A 19471-nucleotide genomic window follows, 5' to 3' on the forward strand; every position below is an offset into this window, starting at 1 on the left:
ATCCTAGCACTTTGGGAGGCCGAGGTGGGCGGATCACAAGGTCAAGAGATCAAGACCGTCCTGACCAACATGGTGAAACCCTGTCTCTACTAAAAAAAAAAAAAAAAAAAAAAAAATTAACCAGGCATAGGGGCACGCACCTGTAGTCCCAGCTACTCAGGAGGCTGAGGCAGAAGAATCACTTGAACCAGGAGGCAGTGGTTGCAGTGAGCCAAGATTGCGCCACTGCACTCCAGCCTGGTGTCAGAGGAGACTCCTTCTCAAAAAAAAAAAAAAAAAGGCCAGACACAATGGTTCATGTCTGTAATCCCAGCACTTTTGGAGGCCAAGGCAGGCAGATCACGAGGTCAGGAGTTTGAGACCAGCCTGGCCAATATGGTGAAACCCCATCTCTACTAAAAATACAAAATTAGCCAGGCGTGGTGGCGCACACCTGTAGTCCCAGCTACTCAGAAGGCTGAGGCAGAAAAATCACTTGAACCCAGGAGGTGGAGGTTGTAGTGAGCCAGGATAGCAACACTGCATGCCAGCCTGGGTGACAGATTAAAAAAAAAAAAAAAAAAGAAAAGAGTGTACACATATTGCTGGACACAATGGCTCCTGCCTATAATCTCAGCACTTTTGGTGGCCAGGGCAGGAGAATCACTTGAGCTCAGGAGTTTGAGACCAGCCTGGACAACGTATTAAGACCTCATCTCTACAAAAAATAAAAAAAAAATTAGCCGTATGTGATGGCATGCACCTCTAGTCCCAGCTACTTGGGAGGCTGAGGTGGGAGGATTGCTTAAGGTGGGGAGGTCAAGGATGCAGTGAGCCAAGATCATGCCATTGCAGCCAGCCTGGGCTACAGAATGAGGCCCTGTCTCAAAAAAAATACACAGGCTGGGCACACACCTGTAATCCCAGCACTTTGGGAGGCTGAGGCGGGCAGATCACAAGGTCAGGAGATCAAGACCATCCTGGCCAACATAGTGAAATCCTGTCTCTACTAAAAATACAAAAAAATTAGCTGGGCTTGGTGGTGCATGCCTGTAGTTCCCGCTACTTGGGAGGCTAAGGCAGGAGAATTGCTTGAACCCAGGAGGCAGAGATTGCAGTGAGCCGAGATTGCGCCACTGCACTACAGCCTGGGCGACAGTGGGAGACTCCATCTCAAAAAAAAAAAAAAAAGTACATATAGGCCATTGTCTGCAGCAGTTAAATACACATAAAGACAGCCTGCCTGAATTTGTGCGGGTGTGTGTGTGGTATATGTGAAGAGAAAGAGACTTGGAGGTGGAAGTGTTCCACGGTGGATGGCCTCCAGGGCTCGTTTGGCAGGCTCCGGAGTTAATGTGGTGGTAGAGAATGAATGGTGAGTGAGGCTCAGGAAGTCCTGCTCACTGAATTCACCTTCAAAGCAGCAGGCCAGCAGTTCCTAGTCAGGAATTTCTGTAGTAGTACCATGATGAAGAATCAGCACCTTCTGACCGTGTTTCTCTGTGCTTTTACTAAATACAGAATTACCTGGACAATTTCTGGCCTGATTTAAAAGCTGCCCGCGAGCTTTGTGATTCTATCCTTCAATCTCAACGGGAGAGAGAGAATGAGAGTCAGGAGAGCCATGGGAAGGAGTATCCAGAACATCTTCCCCTGGAAGTGTTAGAAGCTGGGATTAAATCTGGACGCTATATCCAGGTGAGGGTGCTAATTTAGAATGTGTCAGGGCTGGGCGTGGTGGCTCATGCCTATAATCCCAACACTTTGGCTAAGGCTGGTAGATCACTTGAGTCCAAGAGTTGGAGACTAGACTGGGCAACATAGTGAGACCCTGTCTCTACAAAAAATTTTAAAATTAGCCAGGGGTAGTGGTGTGCACCTATAGTCCCAGATTACTCTGGAAGCTGAGGCAGGAGGATCACTTCAGCCTGGACGGTTGAGGGAGCCATGATTGTGCCACTGTACTCCAGCCTGGGTGACAGTGAGAACCTGTCTCAAGGGAAAAAAAAAAAAAAAATTGTCAGGACCAGCCAGTGTGTTTTCTTCTCTTTTTACTGCCTGCTGTCACAGGCCTCTGATTTCACAGACTGCAAACAAGATGGGCATGAGTAAGTCAGGGCTGTCGATGTTTCAGGTGACTTGGGAGTCATTCTTTCTGTAGAGGCTGGTTGTCCAGCTTGAAGCTACCCTGCGATGAAGTCCTTAATTCTGTTATATGTTGAGCATCACACAAGCAGAATGCGGAGGCAGCCTGGTAAATGCCTCCTGTCACTAGGAAAAAACGTACCTCTTTCAATCAAGGTCTGGAGGTTTGGCGATATTGTAAAATTGGTGACATTTAGCTCCTTTCCTCCTTTGCCATTTTTCTCTGCCCCTTTCGAGGGCCTCTCTGTGATCCTCCCAGGACCCTAGAACCCAAATGCTGTCAGGGTCTTGGGACGGAATCAGATACAATTTTTATTCAGATTTCAAGTTTTATATACACTCATTTATGTGTGCATGTGTGTGTAGCTCTATGCAGTTTTATCACATGCATAGGTATGTGTATCCACCACCACAATCAAGATACAGAACTGTTCTTTCATGGATTTTACATTTCTAATGAGCAACTCAATAGATTGTCAGTCACAATCTAAGAACATCACTCCAAATCCCCTCCCTGAAAGTGTGGGGATTTTAAATGAGTATGCCTAGAGAGGCTAATGTTTCCAACTTGGTAGTAAAGTTTATAGCATTCCTGGGAGGAGATTTTAAGATAGAAGATTTTTAAAAGACTACTCATCAGTTACATTAGATAGAGCCTGGTACTTTCAGCACTTTTATAGCTAAGAGTAGTTCAAAATGATGGTATTTTTCTCTGAAGAAAATAAATCGTAGTGATTAATATTATTCCTAGCCAGGCACAGTGGCTCAGGTCTGTAATCGCAGCACTTTGGAAGGCTGAGGTGGATCACAAGGTCAGGTGTTCAAGACCAGCCTGGTCAACATGGTGATACCCTGTCTCTACTAAAAATACAAAAAATTAGCTGGGCATAGTGGCTCATGCTTGTAATCCCAGCTACTTGGGAGGCCGAGGCAGGAGAATTACTTGAACCCAGGAGGCAGAGGTTGCAGTGAGCTGAGATGGTGACAGAGCAAGACTCTGTCTTGAAAATATATATTAGAAAAAGAAAAAAAAAAACACAAAAAAGCAAAATATATATATATTATTCCTAAATAATAATTATATATATACAATTATTGTGATCTAAAGGGATCACAAACCTTAAAAGAATATTATAGAGATGTTTTCACATAATTTTAAAAAACTGGACGTTTCGGAGATAAACCAGGCAGAAAAAAACATTTTTCACATTGATTTTTTATTATGATTTTAGGGAATTCTGAATGTCAACAAACACAGAGCCCAAATAGAAGCTTTTGTTCGACTTCAAGGAGCCAGCAGCAAAGATTCAGGTTCAGTATAAACCTTATATAAATTTCCATACTACTTTTTTATTCTGACATTATACAATGAAGAAAGCAAAGTTGAAATTGTCATGTCAGATGTGCCCTGTCCTGTATGCCTGTATACACTGTGTATGTGGGATAGTGGGGGTTTTTCCCCTAATTGTTTTTTTTTCTATAATTTCTGATTTTATCATATTAAATTTAAACTACGATATAGAGAAGCAAAGTAATTTGCCCAGGGTCACACACCTGGTAAGTGGTGGAGCTGAACTTGTAGCCAAGGTAGTCTGGCTGTGATTTATATTACTCTGTGCTGCCTCAATGTGATATATTACTTTATTGGAATAATTTTTTTAAGTAATAAAAATGAAAAAATGTGTAAATAAGTTGTATCATAATCAGGTGTAGTTCTTAGTTTTGTAATGACAGGGTGAGAAAGAAACCTTGCTAGTCAATGGAGCATGGCTGGGTCAAGGGAGAATGAGCAACTGGCTTTCTATGGGCCTTTGCTAGTCAGAATTCTCCCTGTCGGTTCTGCCTTATTTATAGTTCCTCAGCCCACTGACCACTCCCTTGGCTGTGTAGGATCCTGAAGGTATTGGGCAGAATTCCAGCATAGGCTCACATAATTGCATACAGGGAACTAACACCTTTTTAAAAGGTGGTGAGGTAGGGGGGAATATTTTTTTTAAAGATGATTGAGGGTGGCACTTAGGAAAGCTCATTATACAGTATGACACAGTGCCAGCAATTCTTCATTCCTAGCCTGCAGAACGAAAGAAGTTTGACTTTACCTTTGAAAGGAAGAAGCTTTATTTGCAAGAGTGCTGATTAGACTTGGAATATATTATGCACGGAATGCCTCACTGGTGTGACATTCCCCTGGCTTTATGGATTTTTTTCTGTGCTGCCCCAAACACAGATTTAGTCAGTGACATCCTAATCCACGGGATGAAGGCTCGAAACCGCTCGATTCATGGGGATGTGGTAGTTGTGGAGCTGCTCCCTAAAAATGAATGGAAAGGAAGGACCGCAGCCCTGTGTGAGAATGACAGTGACGACAAAGCCTCGGGCGAATCCCCAAGTGAGCCCATGCCTACGGGTGAGCCAGCTGGAGAGCCACTCCAGTGTCCATTTTTCTTGTGGAATTATATTTTTCTTCTCTTTAGCAAGCCAGAAATACTGCCTTTATTTAATTCATTAATTAATTTAAATGGACGAAAACTGTATATTTATTGTGTATAATATGATGTTTTGATATAATACATTGGAGAATGGCTAGACTGAGCTAATTAACCACTTTATTAACTTCACACACTGTGTGGTGAAAACACTTAAGATCTACTCTCTCAGCAATTTTCAAGAATACAGTACATTGTTATTAACTATAGTCACAGGTTGTAGAATAATAGTTTCTAAAACAAGATATAGTCTCTGCCCCTCCATCATCAGTTTCCCCTCTCTGCAGGTTTATTTCATCTCATCAGCACCCAAACATGCTGTAATGGCTTCCATCTTAAAATCAAACCAAAAATCCTCTCTGGGTCCCATGTCCCTTTCAGCTACTGCCCCTTATCATGAAAGTCAGAGTATGGTTAACTCCATATTATCTCTTCCCCACTGCCGGCCTCTCACACCTGCCATTGTGACATCTCCCAACCCCTACTCTCCATTCAAATTGTTCTTTCCAATGACCCCATTGCCAGAGCACTGGTCAGCCCCCATCAGCTGGAACGGTCAGCAGCATTTGGCTAGAGGGCTTCTGCCTTGCCTTGGACTTTTCTCGGTTCTCCCACCCGCTGGCTGCTCTTCTCAGATCCTCTCCTGGCTCTCCATCTCATTGTCCTCTTGGATGTGCAAGGGCCCCATGCTGAATCTCCTGTTCTCTGCACTCTCTCCCTCGGGGATCTCCTGCAGTCATTTGATTTTGTATCTCCAGCCCTTCTTCAGCTTCTGGTTTTGTTTACTCAGTGGTCTATTTGACATCTTCCCCTGGATGTCTAATGGCATCTCATACTTAACGTGTCCCATGCAGACTCCTGATTTTACCCCCAGACCTGGTCTTCTCAGCGTGTTCCCCAGTCTCAGTAAAGGGCAGATTCATCAACCCAAGACACCTTGGGGTTATCATTTCACTCATCAGCAAATGCTGGCAGCTCCAACTCTAATGCGTGGCCTGAATTCAGCCACCTGCCACACTTCTCCCACAGCTCTCCCGCTTCAGTCCACTGGCACCTCGGGACTGTCTCAGCAGCCTCCTGGCTGCTCTCCCTGCTCCCACCCTTCCCCCTCCTGGTGTAGTCTTTTCTCCACTCAGAGGCACAATGATCCTTGAGAAAGTGAGTTGGGGAGCCAGACGTGGTGGCTCATACCTGTAATCCCAGCAGTTTGGGAGGCCGAGGTGGATGGATCACTTGAGGTCAGGAGTTGGAGACCATCCTGGCCAATATGGTGAAACCCTGTCTCTACTAAAAATAAAAAATTAGCCGGGCGCAGTGGTGCACGCCTGTAGTCCCAGCTACTCGGGAGGCTGAGGCAGGAGAATCCCTTGAACCTAGGAGGCAGAGGTTACTGTGAGCCGAGATGGCGCCGCTGCACTCCAGCCTGGACAAGAGAGTGAGACTGTCTCAAAAAAAGAAAAAAAAAAGGAAAGCGAGAGTTGGCTCCTGTCATTTCTCTGCTCAAAACTCTTCAGTGGCTGCTTGCTGCTTCACTCAGAATAAAATCCAAAGTCCTTACCGTGGCCTACAGGATCCCACCAGCTCAGGCCACTGTTGCCGTTTTCCTCTTTATCCTTCTGCTCCAGCTGCACCTACGACTTGTTCTTTCCACCACCTGGATCAGGCTTTTCCCCAACACCCTCACATCTGTTTTCCTTACGTCACTGAAGTCACTTTATTTAAAGTTGCTGCCACTTCTGACCCTCTGTCACTCTTGGTCACCTTACCCTACCTTGTTTCTTCTTAGCAACTGTCACAACTTCACTTTTTTTGGTCTATTTTCCACCCCCACAGACACCCAAACTGATTTTATATAAACCCCATGAAATCAGGGACTTTGCATGTTATGATGCTGCTATATTCCCTATACCTAGAACAAAACCTTATACCTGGTTGGAGCTCAATATTTGTGGAGAAAAAGGAAAAAGATAACACTTTTAACCATTAAAGTTTGGTCTCAGATTCAGTCAGTGATAATTGAAAATGTTGTGTATCAGTCTTATGATCTGTTTACTTTGCTATGGATAATGGATCAAATGAGGTTGGCTAGTGAGAGAAGGCAAGAAAGACTGAAAATGTGCAGTTGACAGCATGATTTTTAAAACAAGAGTGAGAATCATTGATTTTTCCCAATATACCAAAACTTGAGATTGATAAGATAATGGCAAAAGAGAGAAAATGGGACGAGTGGATTATAAATGTTATCTCAGGCCCCATGGAAGAGACAGCATACTGACAATGTTATTTAAAAAGTTACCCATCGGCCGGGCGCGGTGGCTCAAGCCTGTAATCCCAGCACTTTGGGAGGCCAAGGCGGGCGGATCACGAGGTCAAGAGATCGAGACCATCTGGCTAACATGGTGAAACCCTGTCTTTTACTAAAAATACAAAAAAAATTAGCTGGGCATGGTGGCGTGCACCTGTAGTCCCAGCTATCTGGGAGGCTGAGGCAGGAGAATTGCTTGAACCCAGGAGGCAGAGGTTGCAGTGAGTGGAGATTGTGCCTTTGTACTCCAGCCTGGGCAACAAGAGTGAAACCGAATTTCAAAAAACAAAAAAATTTACCCATCTTTGCTGGGCATGATGGCACTTGCCTATAGACCCAGCTACCCAGGAGGATGGATTGAGCCCAGGAGCTCAACACTGTAGTGCACTGTGATGATGCCTATGAATAGCTAGTGCACTATAGCCAGGGCAACATGTGAGATAGTGTTTCAAAAGAGAGAGAGAGAGAGAGAAAGAGAAAGAGAGAAGGAAGGAAGGAGGGAGGGGTGGAGGGAGGAAGGAAAGAAGGAAGGGAGGGAGGGAGGAAGGAAGGGAAGGAATGAGGGAGGGAGGGAAGGAGGAAGGAAGGAAGGAAGGAAAAAAACTTTTCTTTCGATACAGAGTACAATGGCACAATCTCGGCTCAAAAAGTGTTTTTAGATTATCCATGTTTAAAATAAAATACTAAGAACGAAAATCTTTATATCTTTTTTTTTTCTTTTTTTAACCACTAAACTAACGAGGATAAACATATCTTTTCTTGTTGTTGTTATGTCTCTGTGTGTGTGTTTTGTTTGTTTTTGAGACAGAGTCTCACTCCGTTGCCCAGGCTGGAGTGTAGTAGTGCCATCTTGGATCAATGCAACCTCCGCCTCCCAGGTTCAGGCAGTTCCCACCTCAGCCTCCCAAGCAGATAGGATTACAGGCATGAGGCACCACATCCAGCCTAATTTTTGTACTTTTATTAGAGACAGGATTTCACCATGTTGGCCAGGCTGGTCTTGAACTCCTGGCCTCAAGTGATCCACCCACCTTAGCCTCCCAAAGTGCTGGAATTAGAAGCATGAGCCACCACACCCAGCTGTTATTATTGTTAATAAAAGCTTCCTTTCAAAAACATTCTTGATTTGGGTGGATGTGCTCAAAAAAAAAATAGGACAGTGTATTTCTTGTTCTTTTCCTTACTGCTGAGGTGGTCAGAGTCCAGATAGGTGGCACCTAACCAATTAATACCTTGTTTTGTTTTCCCAAAGGTCGAGTGGTGGGCATACTTCAGAAGAACTGGCGGGATTATGTGGTGACATTTCCATCTAAAGAAGAGGTCCAATCTCAGGGCAAAAATGCTCAGAAAATCCTGGTTACACCTTGGGATTACAGAATTCCCAAAATTCGAATTAGCACTCAACAAGCAGAAGCCCTCCAGGTAGCTGGTGTTCTACCTCTACTGTGGGATCTCTGCTCTTCTCCGTTCTTTGCCAGCTTTTTAGCAGTACCAGAAAGCATCATTAATTCCTTTGCATATAAGGAAATAAATTATTGATGGCATCTGGCATTCCAAGATACTGGGATGTGTTTTTGGGTGTTGTTTTTTTTTCAAGATGGAGTCTCACTCTCGCCCAGGCCGGAATGCAGTGGCATGATCTCGGCTCCCTGTAGCCTCCACTCCTGAGTTCAAGCGATTCTCCGGCCACAGCCTCCTGAATAGCTGTGATTACAGGCACCTGCCACCCTGCCTGGCTAATTTTTATATTTTTAGTAGAGACGGGGCTTCACCATCTTGGCCAGGCTAGTCTCAAACTCCTGACCTCATGATCCACCCACCTCCGCCTCCCAAAGTGCTGGGATTACAGGCATGAACCACCATGCCCAGCCATGTTTTTTTGTTTTTTAATTCATTTTTTTGTAAAGATGGGGTCCCGCTTTGTTGCACAGGCTGGTCTTGAACTCCTGACCTCAGGCAATCCTCCCACCTTGGCCTCCCAAAGTGCTGGAATCACAGCCATGAGCCACCGTGCCCAGCCCCAAAATTCTGTTTTTTTAAAAACTCTAAATATATGAGAACTATCCATTAAGTAGTCTGTGGTTAATAAAGTCAGGTCAGAGAGAAATTGTCCTAGAAAGAGCTGTGTAGGACAACCAGAGAGAACATACATTATCCAGCTGTCCAACACAGAAACTTTCAATAGATACACTTTGCCAACACTAACAAGCTTTCCTCCAGCAAGCGATATAGAAATACGATCACTCTGCCCTGTAGGGATGATGTAGTGGTACTTCACAGAATTGATTATCCATAAAGGAATATAGCACTGGAGAGAAGACATAAACAAGAAAGTTAGAAATTAACCTGTACTGTGTCAAAGAGTACGGGCATTGCCCAATTTAATTCCCCCTGATATTTTATAGTTTGCAAATGAGACACTAAAGGAGGATGTCTCCAGCCAGTTACCTGGCCATTGTGCTTTTTACATCTTGAAGCCTTATTGCAGGCTCTCCAGGCCAGTTGCACCCATTAAAACGGTTACCCTGTTTTCCATTCCCATGGTTTGCTGGAATTTTTGGGTAGTGGGGATTCAGTTTACACCGATACCTTCTTCTCCACCAGAGACCATCTTAGGAGGTTTTCAGAGAGGCTGGGCGCAGTGGCTTATGCCTGTAATTCTAGCATTTTGAGAGGCCAAGGTAGGCGGATCACTTGAGGCCAGGAGTTCAAGACCAGCCAGGCCAGCATGGTGAAACCCCATTTCTACTAAAAAAAAACAAAAATACAAAAATTAACTGGGCATGGTGGTACACACTTGTAATTCCAGCTACTTGAGAGGCTGAGGCAGGAGGATCAATTGAACCCAAGAGGCAGAGGCTTCAGTAAGCCAAGACAGTACCATTGCACTCTAGCCTGGATGACAGCATAAGACTCCAGCTCAAAAAAAAGACTTCAAACAAATTAGGAGCTTCCTGCCACACACGAAACATTAAGATTATTGTTTTAAAACTTAATTTGGACCATCCATAATTGAGTTTTCTCCTTGTGTTGCAAGTGTTAACTAGAATGTATTACAATCGGCTCTCTTTAGCAGACTAAAATTTCTAGTCTTCTTCATTGATGTAGAGAGGTAATACCTCCTTTCAAAGCATTGGGCCAAGCATTTCATACCATCTGGCAATTTCGTAATAGGAAGAATGAAAAACAAAAAAACCCTACTGTGCACCACTTTTTTTTTTTTTTTTTTTTTGAGACGGAGTTTCGCTCTTGTTACCCAGGCTGGAGTGCAATGGCGGGATCTCGGCTCACCGCAACCTCTGCCTCCTGGGTTCAGGCAATTCTCCTGCCTCAGCCTCCTGAGTAGCTGGGATTATAGGCGCGCGCCACCATGCCCAGCTAATTTTTTGTATTTTTAGTAGAGACGGGATTTCACCATGTTGACCAGGATGGTCTCGATCTCTTGACCTCATGATCAACCCGCCTCGGCCTCCCAAAGTGCTGGGATTACAGGCGTGAGCCACTGCGCCCGGCCCCGTGCACCACTTTTTGCCTTTGGCCGCTCTCTTTGGAACCCACTGCTGTTTGCCTCTTGTTTGTTTGATGCCTCTAATTGACCCACTTCACTGGGTACTCAGCTGTGTTTTATTTTTTCCCTTTGTGCAGGACTTCAGGGTGGTCGTGCGCATCGATTCCTGGGAGTCAACATCTGTGTATCCAAATGGACACTTTGTGCGTGTTTTAGGAAGAATCAGAGATCTGGAAGGGGAAATTGCAACCATCCTGGTGGAAAACAGTATTTCAGTTGTCCCTTTCTCAGAAGCTCAGGTCTGATTTTCCAGCCTTCGATCCAATGACATTTTCTTTTTGCTTTTGTTGTTGTTTGTTTCATCATTAAGAAAGACAAATCTTATTAGAGGAGGCATACTGTTTTCTGAGTAAATTAAAAAAAAATAGAAAAGAAAGAAAGAAAGAAAAATCTTTGTGCTATGTAACAACCCACTGGGTAAAGCCACAGATAATGGAAAAATCTCACTCCTCTTTATTCTATATTTGGACCAAACTGAAGTCAGCTTCAAGTGTAGAATTAGTTTTCTATAGCCTCACAGCTCTCAAATTTTTCTATTTTCCATCTGGGCTTAAAAATGAGATGTCAGTGTCTTATAGTCAGTGTACATCCATCCCCAGTAACTACAAGGATACCTAGTTTCAAACCCAACTGAGCTCCACTCTCTGTCCAAATTATTTAACCAGAGGCCACATAAAGGTGCAGGGAGTGGATTCCCGGGATCCATACATCTCCTACCCATGGGTCAAAAATTACGCTCATTATGAAACACTTTTTGTGACCTTTACAGAAAACAAAAAGCCTATAAACATAAAACATCAGCTATTTCCATCTCTTTATGATCTTTTAAAACCCTCATAAATCGTCTGTATTATTCTTGCATGACTATATTTATCGTGTGCACACACTAATTTCTGTTCTGCTTTCACTTAAAATTATTTTTATATATTGACATAGCCTACTTATTTTAATAGTTATGGTGAATTACAGAATATTGATGTACCCTAGTTTGCTTAAGCATTTCTCAATTGCTGGGCATTCAGCTGTTTAATTTTTCAGTATTATAAAAAACAAATGTAGGCCGGGTGCGGTGGCTCATGCCTGTAATCTCAGTACTTTGGGAGGCCTAGGTGGGTGGATCACAAGATTGGGAGTCAAAACCAGCCTGGCCAACATGGTGAAACCCCATCTCTACTAAAAAATACAAAAATTAGCGTGTGTGCCTATAGTCCCAGCTACTCGGGGGGCTGAGGCAGGAGAATCACTTGAACACCGGAGGCGGAGATTGCGGTGAGCTGAGATTGCACCACTGCACTCCAGCCTGGGAGACAGAGTGAGACTCTGTCTCAAAAAAAAAAAAGTTACTTCAAACATTTTTATAAACACTGCTTTTTAATTTCTTTTTGTCATTCTGTTGGAATGTAATCCTTAAAGTGAGATTACCAAGTCAAAGGGTATAAAAGCTTTAAATAGCTTTTGATATATAGTAGCAGATTGTTCTCCAGAAAAACTGGACCCATTTGCATTGCCATAAGGAGTGTCTGGGTGTTCTTATTTTCATTATACTTTTTCACAGAACAGTAAATTATTTTAGAATATTTTACATCATTAAATTTTTATATTTAACATTAGTTTCTGGAAATTATTTGTTGACTTGTTTGGCAGCTCTTAGTGAAAACGCTACAGTAAAATAAAGTGTGGGCTAGACATCATAGGACTGGAATTTTCTCTTCCCTTTTAGCCTACTTAACTGCAAATTGATGGCTTAAACAGATAATAATGGAGAGAAAATGCCCTAGATAGGTCCTGTATAAAATTATCTTTAAGGGGTAAACTTTTAATATTTGGGACATGTTTATTATTTTTTCAAGGCTTAAATTTAAAGCTCAACTACATTTAGACAAACAGATCATTTGAAAATGGGCTACATGTTGTACTCTCATTCCAAGCCCCTGTAACCAAACAGGCTGGTAGTCGTTGTGGGGCATCTTCCGTCCAACTGTATGGGGCATCAGGGGTGGGGAACTTCGTCTTTCTTGTTGACTCCTGACTTTCCAGAACCCAGCACAGTACCGAAGACATCTGAGGCAACTAATAAACAATTATTGATCAAAGGAAGCCAACATAGGTTGATGCAGAAGGTAATTAAGAATCAATGAATTTGTATGTGGTCACATTGAGAATATTAGAGAATGGATTTTTATAGAAATCTGTGGTACATGAATTGCTGAATATTTGGCCTCTCATACAGATGTGTGAGATGCCGGTGAACACACCAGAAAATCCCTGGAAGGTGAGCCCTGAAGAGGAACAAGAACGTAAAGACTTGAGGAAAAGCCATCTTGTGTTCAGCATTGACCCCAAAGGTTGTGAAGATGTGGATGACACACTCTCAGTCAGAACTTTACACAGTGGCAACCTGGAACTTGGGGTCCACATTGCAGATGTAACACACTTTGTGGCACCAAATTCTTATATTGATATTGAAGCTAGAACAAGGTAATATTATTTGAAATCACACTATGGTTGTGTGTATGTGACTGTATATTTTGTGTCTGTACTAGTTTCAGGTGTTCAAAACAAAGATCTCATATTTGTGCAGTTCTGAAGGTCCCTTCCAGAAAAAAAACAGTTGAGGCCCACTCCCCATTTTCCTTTAGAGAAACAGTACCTTGGTCGATTTACCTTTCTTTTTTAACGTAGCCTTTTCACACGTTTCCTACTAAATCGAAATGGGTTAAATTTTCATGTAGTAATTTTTATATAAACACTGGATCATTACTCTCCAATTTTTCTTATACAATGACGATTCATGACACTTGCCCTTTCTTTCTCATATCAGTGGAAGAATATTCAGCCCAAAGCAGTCTCACTTAGAAAAGTGGGACCATGGGAATCGCTTTATTACCCAGTCTGCTGCACTTTATGAAACAGCAGCAGCCTTGGGGAATCTGTAGTGAGATTTTGGCCATTTACCTCCCTGCGGTCCACAGTCAGCAGTTCTGCTTCTCCCCACTGAAGGTCACGTTGCCGCGTGTGTTATCATTCACAGGGCCACCACTTATTACTTAGCGGATCGTCGTTACGACATGCTGCCTTCCATCCTCAGTGCTGATCTGTGTTCCCTCCTGGGAGGCGTTGATAGGTGAGTTCATGGCTTTTGTCTTTAAAGTTTGTCCTGGCTCTTCTGTGGCTCCCAATGCTGCCTACTCCTGCCCTCTTTTTTCTTCTCTGCTACGCCCCATTCTGGCCCTGCGTCTCCCATCTGACCTCTCAACACCACCCCCAACCCCATCCCCACACCACTTACTTTTAGGCAGCTTTATTTCTCCAGCCTTCCCTGACCTTCCTCTCCTCTCTTCTGTCTGCTAGCGGTAGGACTGCGTCTCCCTCTGTTGCTGGCTTTTTAAAGTCAGTTAAAATCTGAGAACAAATGTGTGTAGCTTTGTGCTTATGCATTCCCTGGTTGATGTTGTTTGGCATAATGATCATTTACTTGGGGAGTTTTTTGTTTGTTCATTCATTGAGGTTAAAGTTTATGTTTCTCTTTGAATAGGTAATAGAATCATATAGGCCCAAACTCATAGGTCCCAAGAGGTATTTAATGAAAGCTTCCTCCCTATCACTTTCCCTCATTTACCAGTTCTGTATTAGTTTTTCTAGATATAATACACACACAAATATGCATATGTGATCTTTTTTTTACACAAATGGTGGCATCATATAAATATACCATTTAGCACCTTCCTTTAAAAAAAAAAAAAAAAACTTAGGCCAGGCGCGGTGGCTCACATCTGTAATCCCAGCACTTTGGGAGGCTGAGGTGGGTGGATCACTTGAGGTCAGGAGTTCGAGACCAGCCTGGCCAGCATGGTGAAACCCCATCTCTACTAAAAATACAAAATGAGCCAGGCGTGGTGGTACATGCCTGTAGTCCCAGCTACCTGGAAGGCAGAGGTTGCAGTCAGCCAAGATCTCGCCACTGCACTCCAGCCTTGATGACAGAGCAAGACTCTATCTCAAAAAAAAAAAAGATAAGAAAAAGAAAAGCTAGGCCCGGCGCGGTGGCTCAAGCCTATAATCCCAGCACTTTGGGAGGCTGAGGCGGGTGGATCACGAGGTCAAGAGATCGAGACCATCCTGGTCAACAAGGTGAAACCCTGTCTCTACTAAAAATAAAAAAAATTAGCTGGGCATGGTGGCGCGAGCCTGTAGTCCCAGCTACTGAGGCAGGAGAATTGCTTGAACCCAGGAGGCAGAGGCTGTGGTGAGCCAAGATCACGCCATTGCACTCCAGCCTGGGTAATAACGAAACTCCGTCTCAAAAAAAAATAAAATAAAATAAAAATAAATAAATAAATAAATAAATAAAAAAGAAAAAAAAAGCTTAATGGTATCTTGGAGATCATTCCATATTAATAACAATTGCACTATCTGTGGAAATTTGGATAGTTTTCAATCCTTTGGTCTTATAAACAAAGCTATACATAGTTAACTTTGAATATAAGTCATTTCACATTTTCATTTTCATTTTTGTTTTTACTTTTTGAGACAGTTTCACATGTTGCCAAGGCTGGTCTTGAACTCCTGGGCTCCAGTGATCCTCCTGCCTTGGCCTCCAAAAATGCTGGGATTACAGATGTAAGCCACCACGCCCAGCCCATTTCACATTTTTTAAAGTACAGTATATGTGAAAGAGAAATTCCCATGTGTGATTATGGGATTTCTGTGTCAAGAGTTTGTGCATTTGTGTTTAGATCAATATGATCAAATTGCCCTCCTTAAAGGTTACATCAATTATATTCCTGCCGCTAATGTATGACAGTATTTTCCCACAGCTTTGACAACACAATATGTTGTATTTTTTTATCTTTGCCAATTTGATACATTAAAAATGGTATCTTAGAGTGGTTTTAATTTGCATTATTACCATAAAAGGAATAAAGCTAACCTTTTTTTTTGAGACAGAGTCTCGGTCTGTAGCCCAGGCTAGAGTGCAGTGGCGTAATCTCTGCTCACTTCAACCTCTGCCTCTTGGGCCCTGGTTCAAGCAGGAGTTTGAACTCAGCCTCAGCCTCCAGAGTAGCTGAGATTACAGGCATGCACCACCATGCCCCCACCTAATTTTTGTATTTTAGTAGAGATGGGGTTTCATCATGCTGGCCAGGCTGGTCTTGAACTCCTGACCTCATAACCCACCTACCTCGGCCTCCCAAAGTGCTGGGATTACAGGCCTGAGCCACCACACCTGGCTGAAAGCTAACCATTTTTTAGTATGTTTAACAGTCACTCATGTATCCCTTTCTGTGAACTACTTCATATTCTTTGCCCATTTTTCTTTTGGGTTTAAGATTAATTATTAATTAATTTGTAAAAGCTCTTTACATATTAGGAAAATTAACCCTGTTTTTTATGAGTTGCAAATATTTACATTTTTAAATAAAATGACTTGGTGGCAGAGAGGTTTTTTACTAAATAAATTTTTTGCTAATTTAGCTATCATCAAGATTGATATCGCAGTTCAGTGTCATCCTGTAGGAGCTGCAAGACTTGCTCTAATTTACAGAGGAGCTAAATAGCCTTGACTCTATCAGTGTCTTGCTTTTCTAATCAAAATGGAGGACATAAGGCAGGGTTTGTAATGTCACATATAAACTCATTTGAAATTTGTTCAGAGCTCAACAGAACCCAGTCTAACTTTGTTGTTTTAATTTAAAATATTTTTTGATTTAGTGGTAGGGTGGTTGGATTGACATACCAAACCAGAAACTTGTAGCATTGTAATTTCTTTTAAGTTACAGTTAGGTTAAATTCTACTTGCTTCAAAAATAGAAGAATTAAGTGAGGCATGGTGGCTTACACCTATAATCCCAGCACTTTGGGCAGGAGAATTAATTGCTCAAGCCCAGGAGATTGGGGCTGCAGTGAGCAGTTGATCATGCCATTGTACTCCAGCCTGGGTGACAGAGCAAGACCCTGTCTCAAAAAATACAACAAAAAACAACCAGGGCTGGTGTGGTGGCTCACACCTGTAATCCCAGCACTTTGGGAGGCTGAGGCAGGCAGATCACAAGGTCAGGAGATTGAGACCATCCTGGCTAACACCGTGAAACCCCATCTCTACTAAAACTACAAAAATTAGCCAGACATGGTGGCACACGCCTATAGTCACAGCTACTCAGGAGGCTGAGGCAGAAGAATCATTTGAACCCAGGAGACAGAGGTTGCAGTGAGCCAAGATTGCACCACTGCACTCCAGCCTGGGTGACAGAGCAAGACTCTGTCTCAAAAAAAAAAAAAGATGAATTGAATAGTGATGATGTCAATGTTACTGGTTTTACAGGTATGCTGTAAGCATCATGTGGGAATTGGATAAAACCTCTTATGAAATTAAGAAAGTGTGGTATGGCAGAACCATTATTCGATCAGCATACAAACTGTTCTATGAAGCAGCCCAGGAACTACTGGATGGAAACTTCAGCATTGTTGATGATATTCCAGAATTCAGAGACTTGGATGAGAAGAGCAGACAAGCCAAGCTGGAGGAGTTAGTGTGGGCAATTGGAAAGCTGACTGACATAGCTCGCCATGTCAGAGCTAAACGAGACGGATGTGGTGCCCTGGAACTGGAAGGGGTGGAGGTTCGCGTACAGCTAGATGAGAAAAAGAATATTCACGACCTCATCCCCAAGCAGCCCCTGGAAGTCCATGAGACAGTGGCCGAATGCATGATCCTGGCCAACCACTGGGTGGCCAAGAAGATCTGGGAGAGCTTCCCTCATCAGGCCTTGCTGCGCCGGCACCCTCCTCCACACCAGGAGTTCTTTTCGGAACTCCGGGAATGTGCAAAAGCCAAAGGCTTCTTCATAGATACACGGTATTCCTCTTTTGAGGGGGCAGAGGAATGGAGGGGCATGTTGTATATTTCTTTATCTTACATTCGTTCTTAAAATATGACAGCCAGATCGTTGACCAAAAAGAGAAAACTTCTTGGCTCTCTTCATTTTTGAAGAGACATTTTTCCTCTCTTCATTGATATGTATAGAGACTTTAAACAACTTTATTTAGGCATAATTTTGTTTCTTGGTTTTCTGGGTTTTGTGGGGGTTTTTTGACTTGTGTGGTTTTTTTTTTTTTTTTTTTGAGACAGTCTTGTTTTGTCTCCCAGGCTGGAGTGCAGTGGTGCGATCCTGGCTCACTGCAACCTCCACCTCCCAGGTTCAAGCAATTCTCCTGCCTCAGCCTCCCAAGTAGCTGGAACTACAGGCATGCGCCATCACCGCCAGCTAATATATTGTTTTGTTGTATGTTTTTTTTAAGAGACGGGTTTCATTATGTTGCCCAGGATGGTCTAGAACTCCTGGGCTCAAATGATCCGCCCGCCTCAGCCTCCCACAGTGCTGGGATTACAGGTATGAGCCACCAACCTCAGCTCAATGTATTGTATTTTTTGTACAGACAGGGTTTGACCATGCTGACCAGGCTGGTCTTGAACTGCTGACCTCAAGTGATCCACCTGCCTCAGCCTCCCACTGCTGAGATTACAGGAAAGAGCCACCACACTGGACGTTTAGGCATAACTGTGACCCACTATAACTTTATTTTTTTTTTGAGACGGAGTCTTGCTCTGTCACCCAGGCTGGAGTGCAGTGGTGCGATCTTGGCTCACTGCAACCTCTGCCTCCTGAGTTCAAGCGATTCTCCTGCCTCAGCCTCTTGAGTAGCTGGTATTACAGGTATGCACCACCATGCCAGTTAATTTTTGTATTTTTAGTAGAGAATGGTTTCACCGTGGTCAAGCTGGTCTCAAACTCCTGACTTCATGATATGCCCGCCTCAGCCTCCCAAAGTGCTGGGATTATAGGTGTGAGCCACCACACCCGGCCAACCTACTACAATTTGTAATACAGCAGTAGGGAACCTGTTAGTTACCCCTTGATTTAATTGCATCTACCCCTTAGGTTACCAAGAAGTAATCCTATTTATTTCAGTACTTTTTAAATGCAGCATCTCTGTAACAGTATCATAAGATACCATACCAACAGTGAATGTATACCAACCTCCATTGATTGAGACATTTTTACCCACCATCTCTAGGATAAAATACTTCTTTCATTAAAAACTAAGTATAGGCGGGGTGCAGTGGCTCACGCCTGTAATCCTAGCAATTTCGGAGGCTGGGGCAGGCACGTCACTTGAGGTCAGGAGTTCAAGACCAGCCTTGCCAACATGGTGAAACTCCATCTCTACAAAAAATACAAAAATGAGCCAGGCTTGGTGATGGACTCTGTAATCCCAACTACTTGGAGGCTGAGCCATGAGAATTGGTTGAACCTGGGAGGCAGAGGTTGAAGTGAACCAAGATCATGCCACTGCACTCTGGCTTCGGTTTGTCTTTAAAAAAAAAAATGTGTACAGTTTTTAAAGTATTGTATTGTCAAGTAACAGGTCCTAATTAACGTATCTTTTATTTGTTTACCGAAATTTACTGTTTTTTTAGCCTGGGCAACGTGGTGAGACTCCATTTCTTTCTTTTTTTTTTTTGAGGGTTTGTTGTGTTTTTTTTTGCTTCTGCCTTCAGGTGCTAGTGTGTTTGTTTGTTTGTTTGGTAGTCACTGGTTGAGCTGTCTGCATGCCTGGCACATGGGCCAAAGGCTTTCAGACACCCTCTTGGTTAATTCTTAATGCTGAGGTGATGGCAACATCATTCATATTCACAGATAAGTCAGTTAAGTCTGATGAGATTAAGTAATTTGCCTGTAATTTAACAATCAGGCAGGACAGAGTTAAGATTTGAATCCAAGTCTGTTACACTTGAAAGCTCACATAGTGACGACTTAACACCTTGCCTCTTTATTCATCAACATGCTCTATTTCTTCTTTCCCCTTTTCCTTAGCCAACCACAATATAGGACTGAATTATATGTTTTATCATTAGTTTTATTTTTAAATACTTCTATATTTCTTGGTGTTTTAAAATTATGATTTTGAGGCTGGATGCAGTGGCTC

The 19471-nt window shown here is 43.0% G+C and overlaps 1 protein-coding gene across 3 annotated transcripts in view; it reads left to right on the plus strand.

Moving 5' to 3' along the window:
• Nucleotides 1-19471, plus strand: part of DIS3L (DIS3 like exosome 3'-5' exoribonuclease) — a 43138-nt gene that overhangs the window by 16991 nt on the left and 6676 nt on the right. For 2 of the 3 annotated variants that reach the window (XM_012454510.2, XM_021672051.2), the window contains exons 5-12: nt 1501-1677; nt 3357-3435; nt 4352-4531; nt 8168-8337; nt 10561-10722; nt 12714-12961; nt 13515-13607; nt 16806-17339. In XM_012454510.2, coding sequence (XP_012309933.1) covers nt 1501-1677; nt 3357-3435; nt 4352-4531; nt 8168-8337; nt 10561-10722; nt 12714-12961; nt 13515-13607; nt 16806-17339 — 1643 coding nt within the window. Of the gene's footprint in view, nt 1-1500; nt 1678-3356; nt 3436-4351; nt 4532-8167; nt 8338-10560; nt 10723-12713; nt 12962-13514; nt 13608-16805; nt 17340-19471 lie in introns of those variants that run through there. The other variant, XM_021672052.1, reaches the window with a different exon arrangement.

This window comes from Aotus nancymaae, unplaced genomic scaffold (assembly GCF_030222135.1).
Source record: "Aotus nancymaae isolate 86718 unplaced genomic scaffold, 86718_ANA_hifiasm-v0.15.2.pri h1tg000041l, whole genome shotgun sequence".
In the NCBI taxonomy this organism is placed as follows: domain Eukaryota; kingdom Metazoa; phylum Chordata; class Mammalia; order Primates; family Aotidae; genus Aotus; species Aotus nancymaae.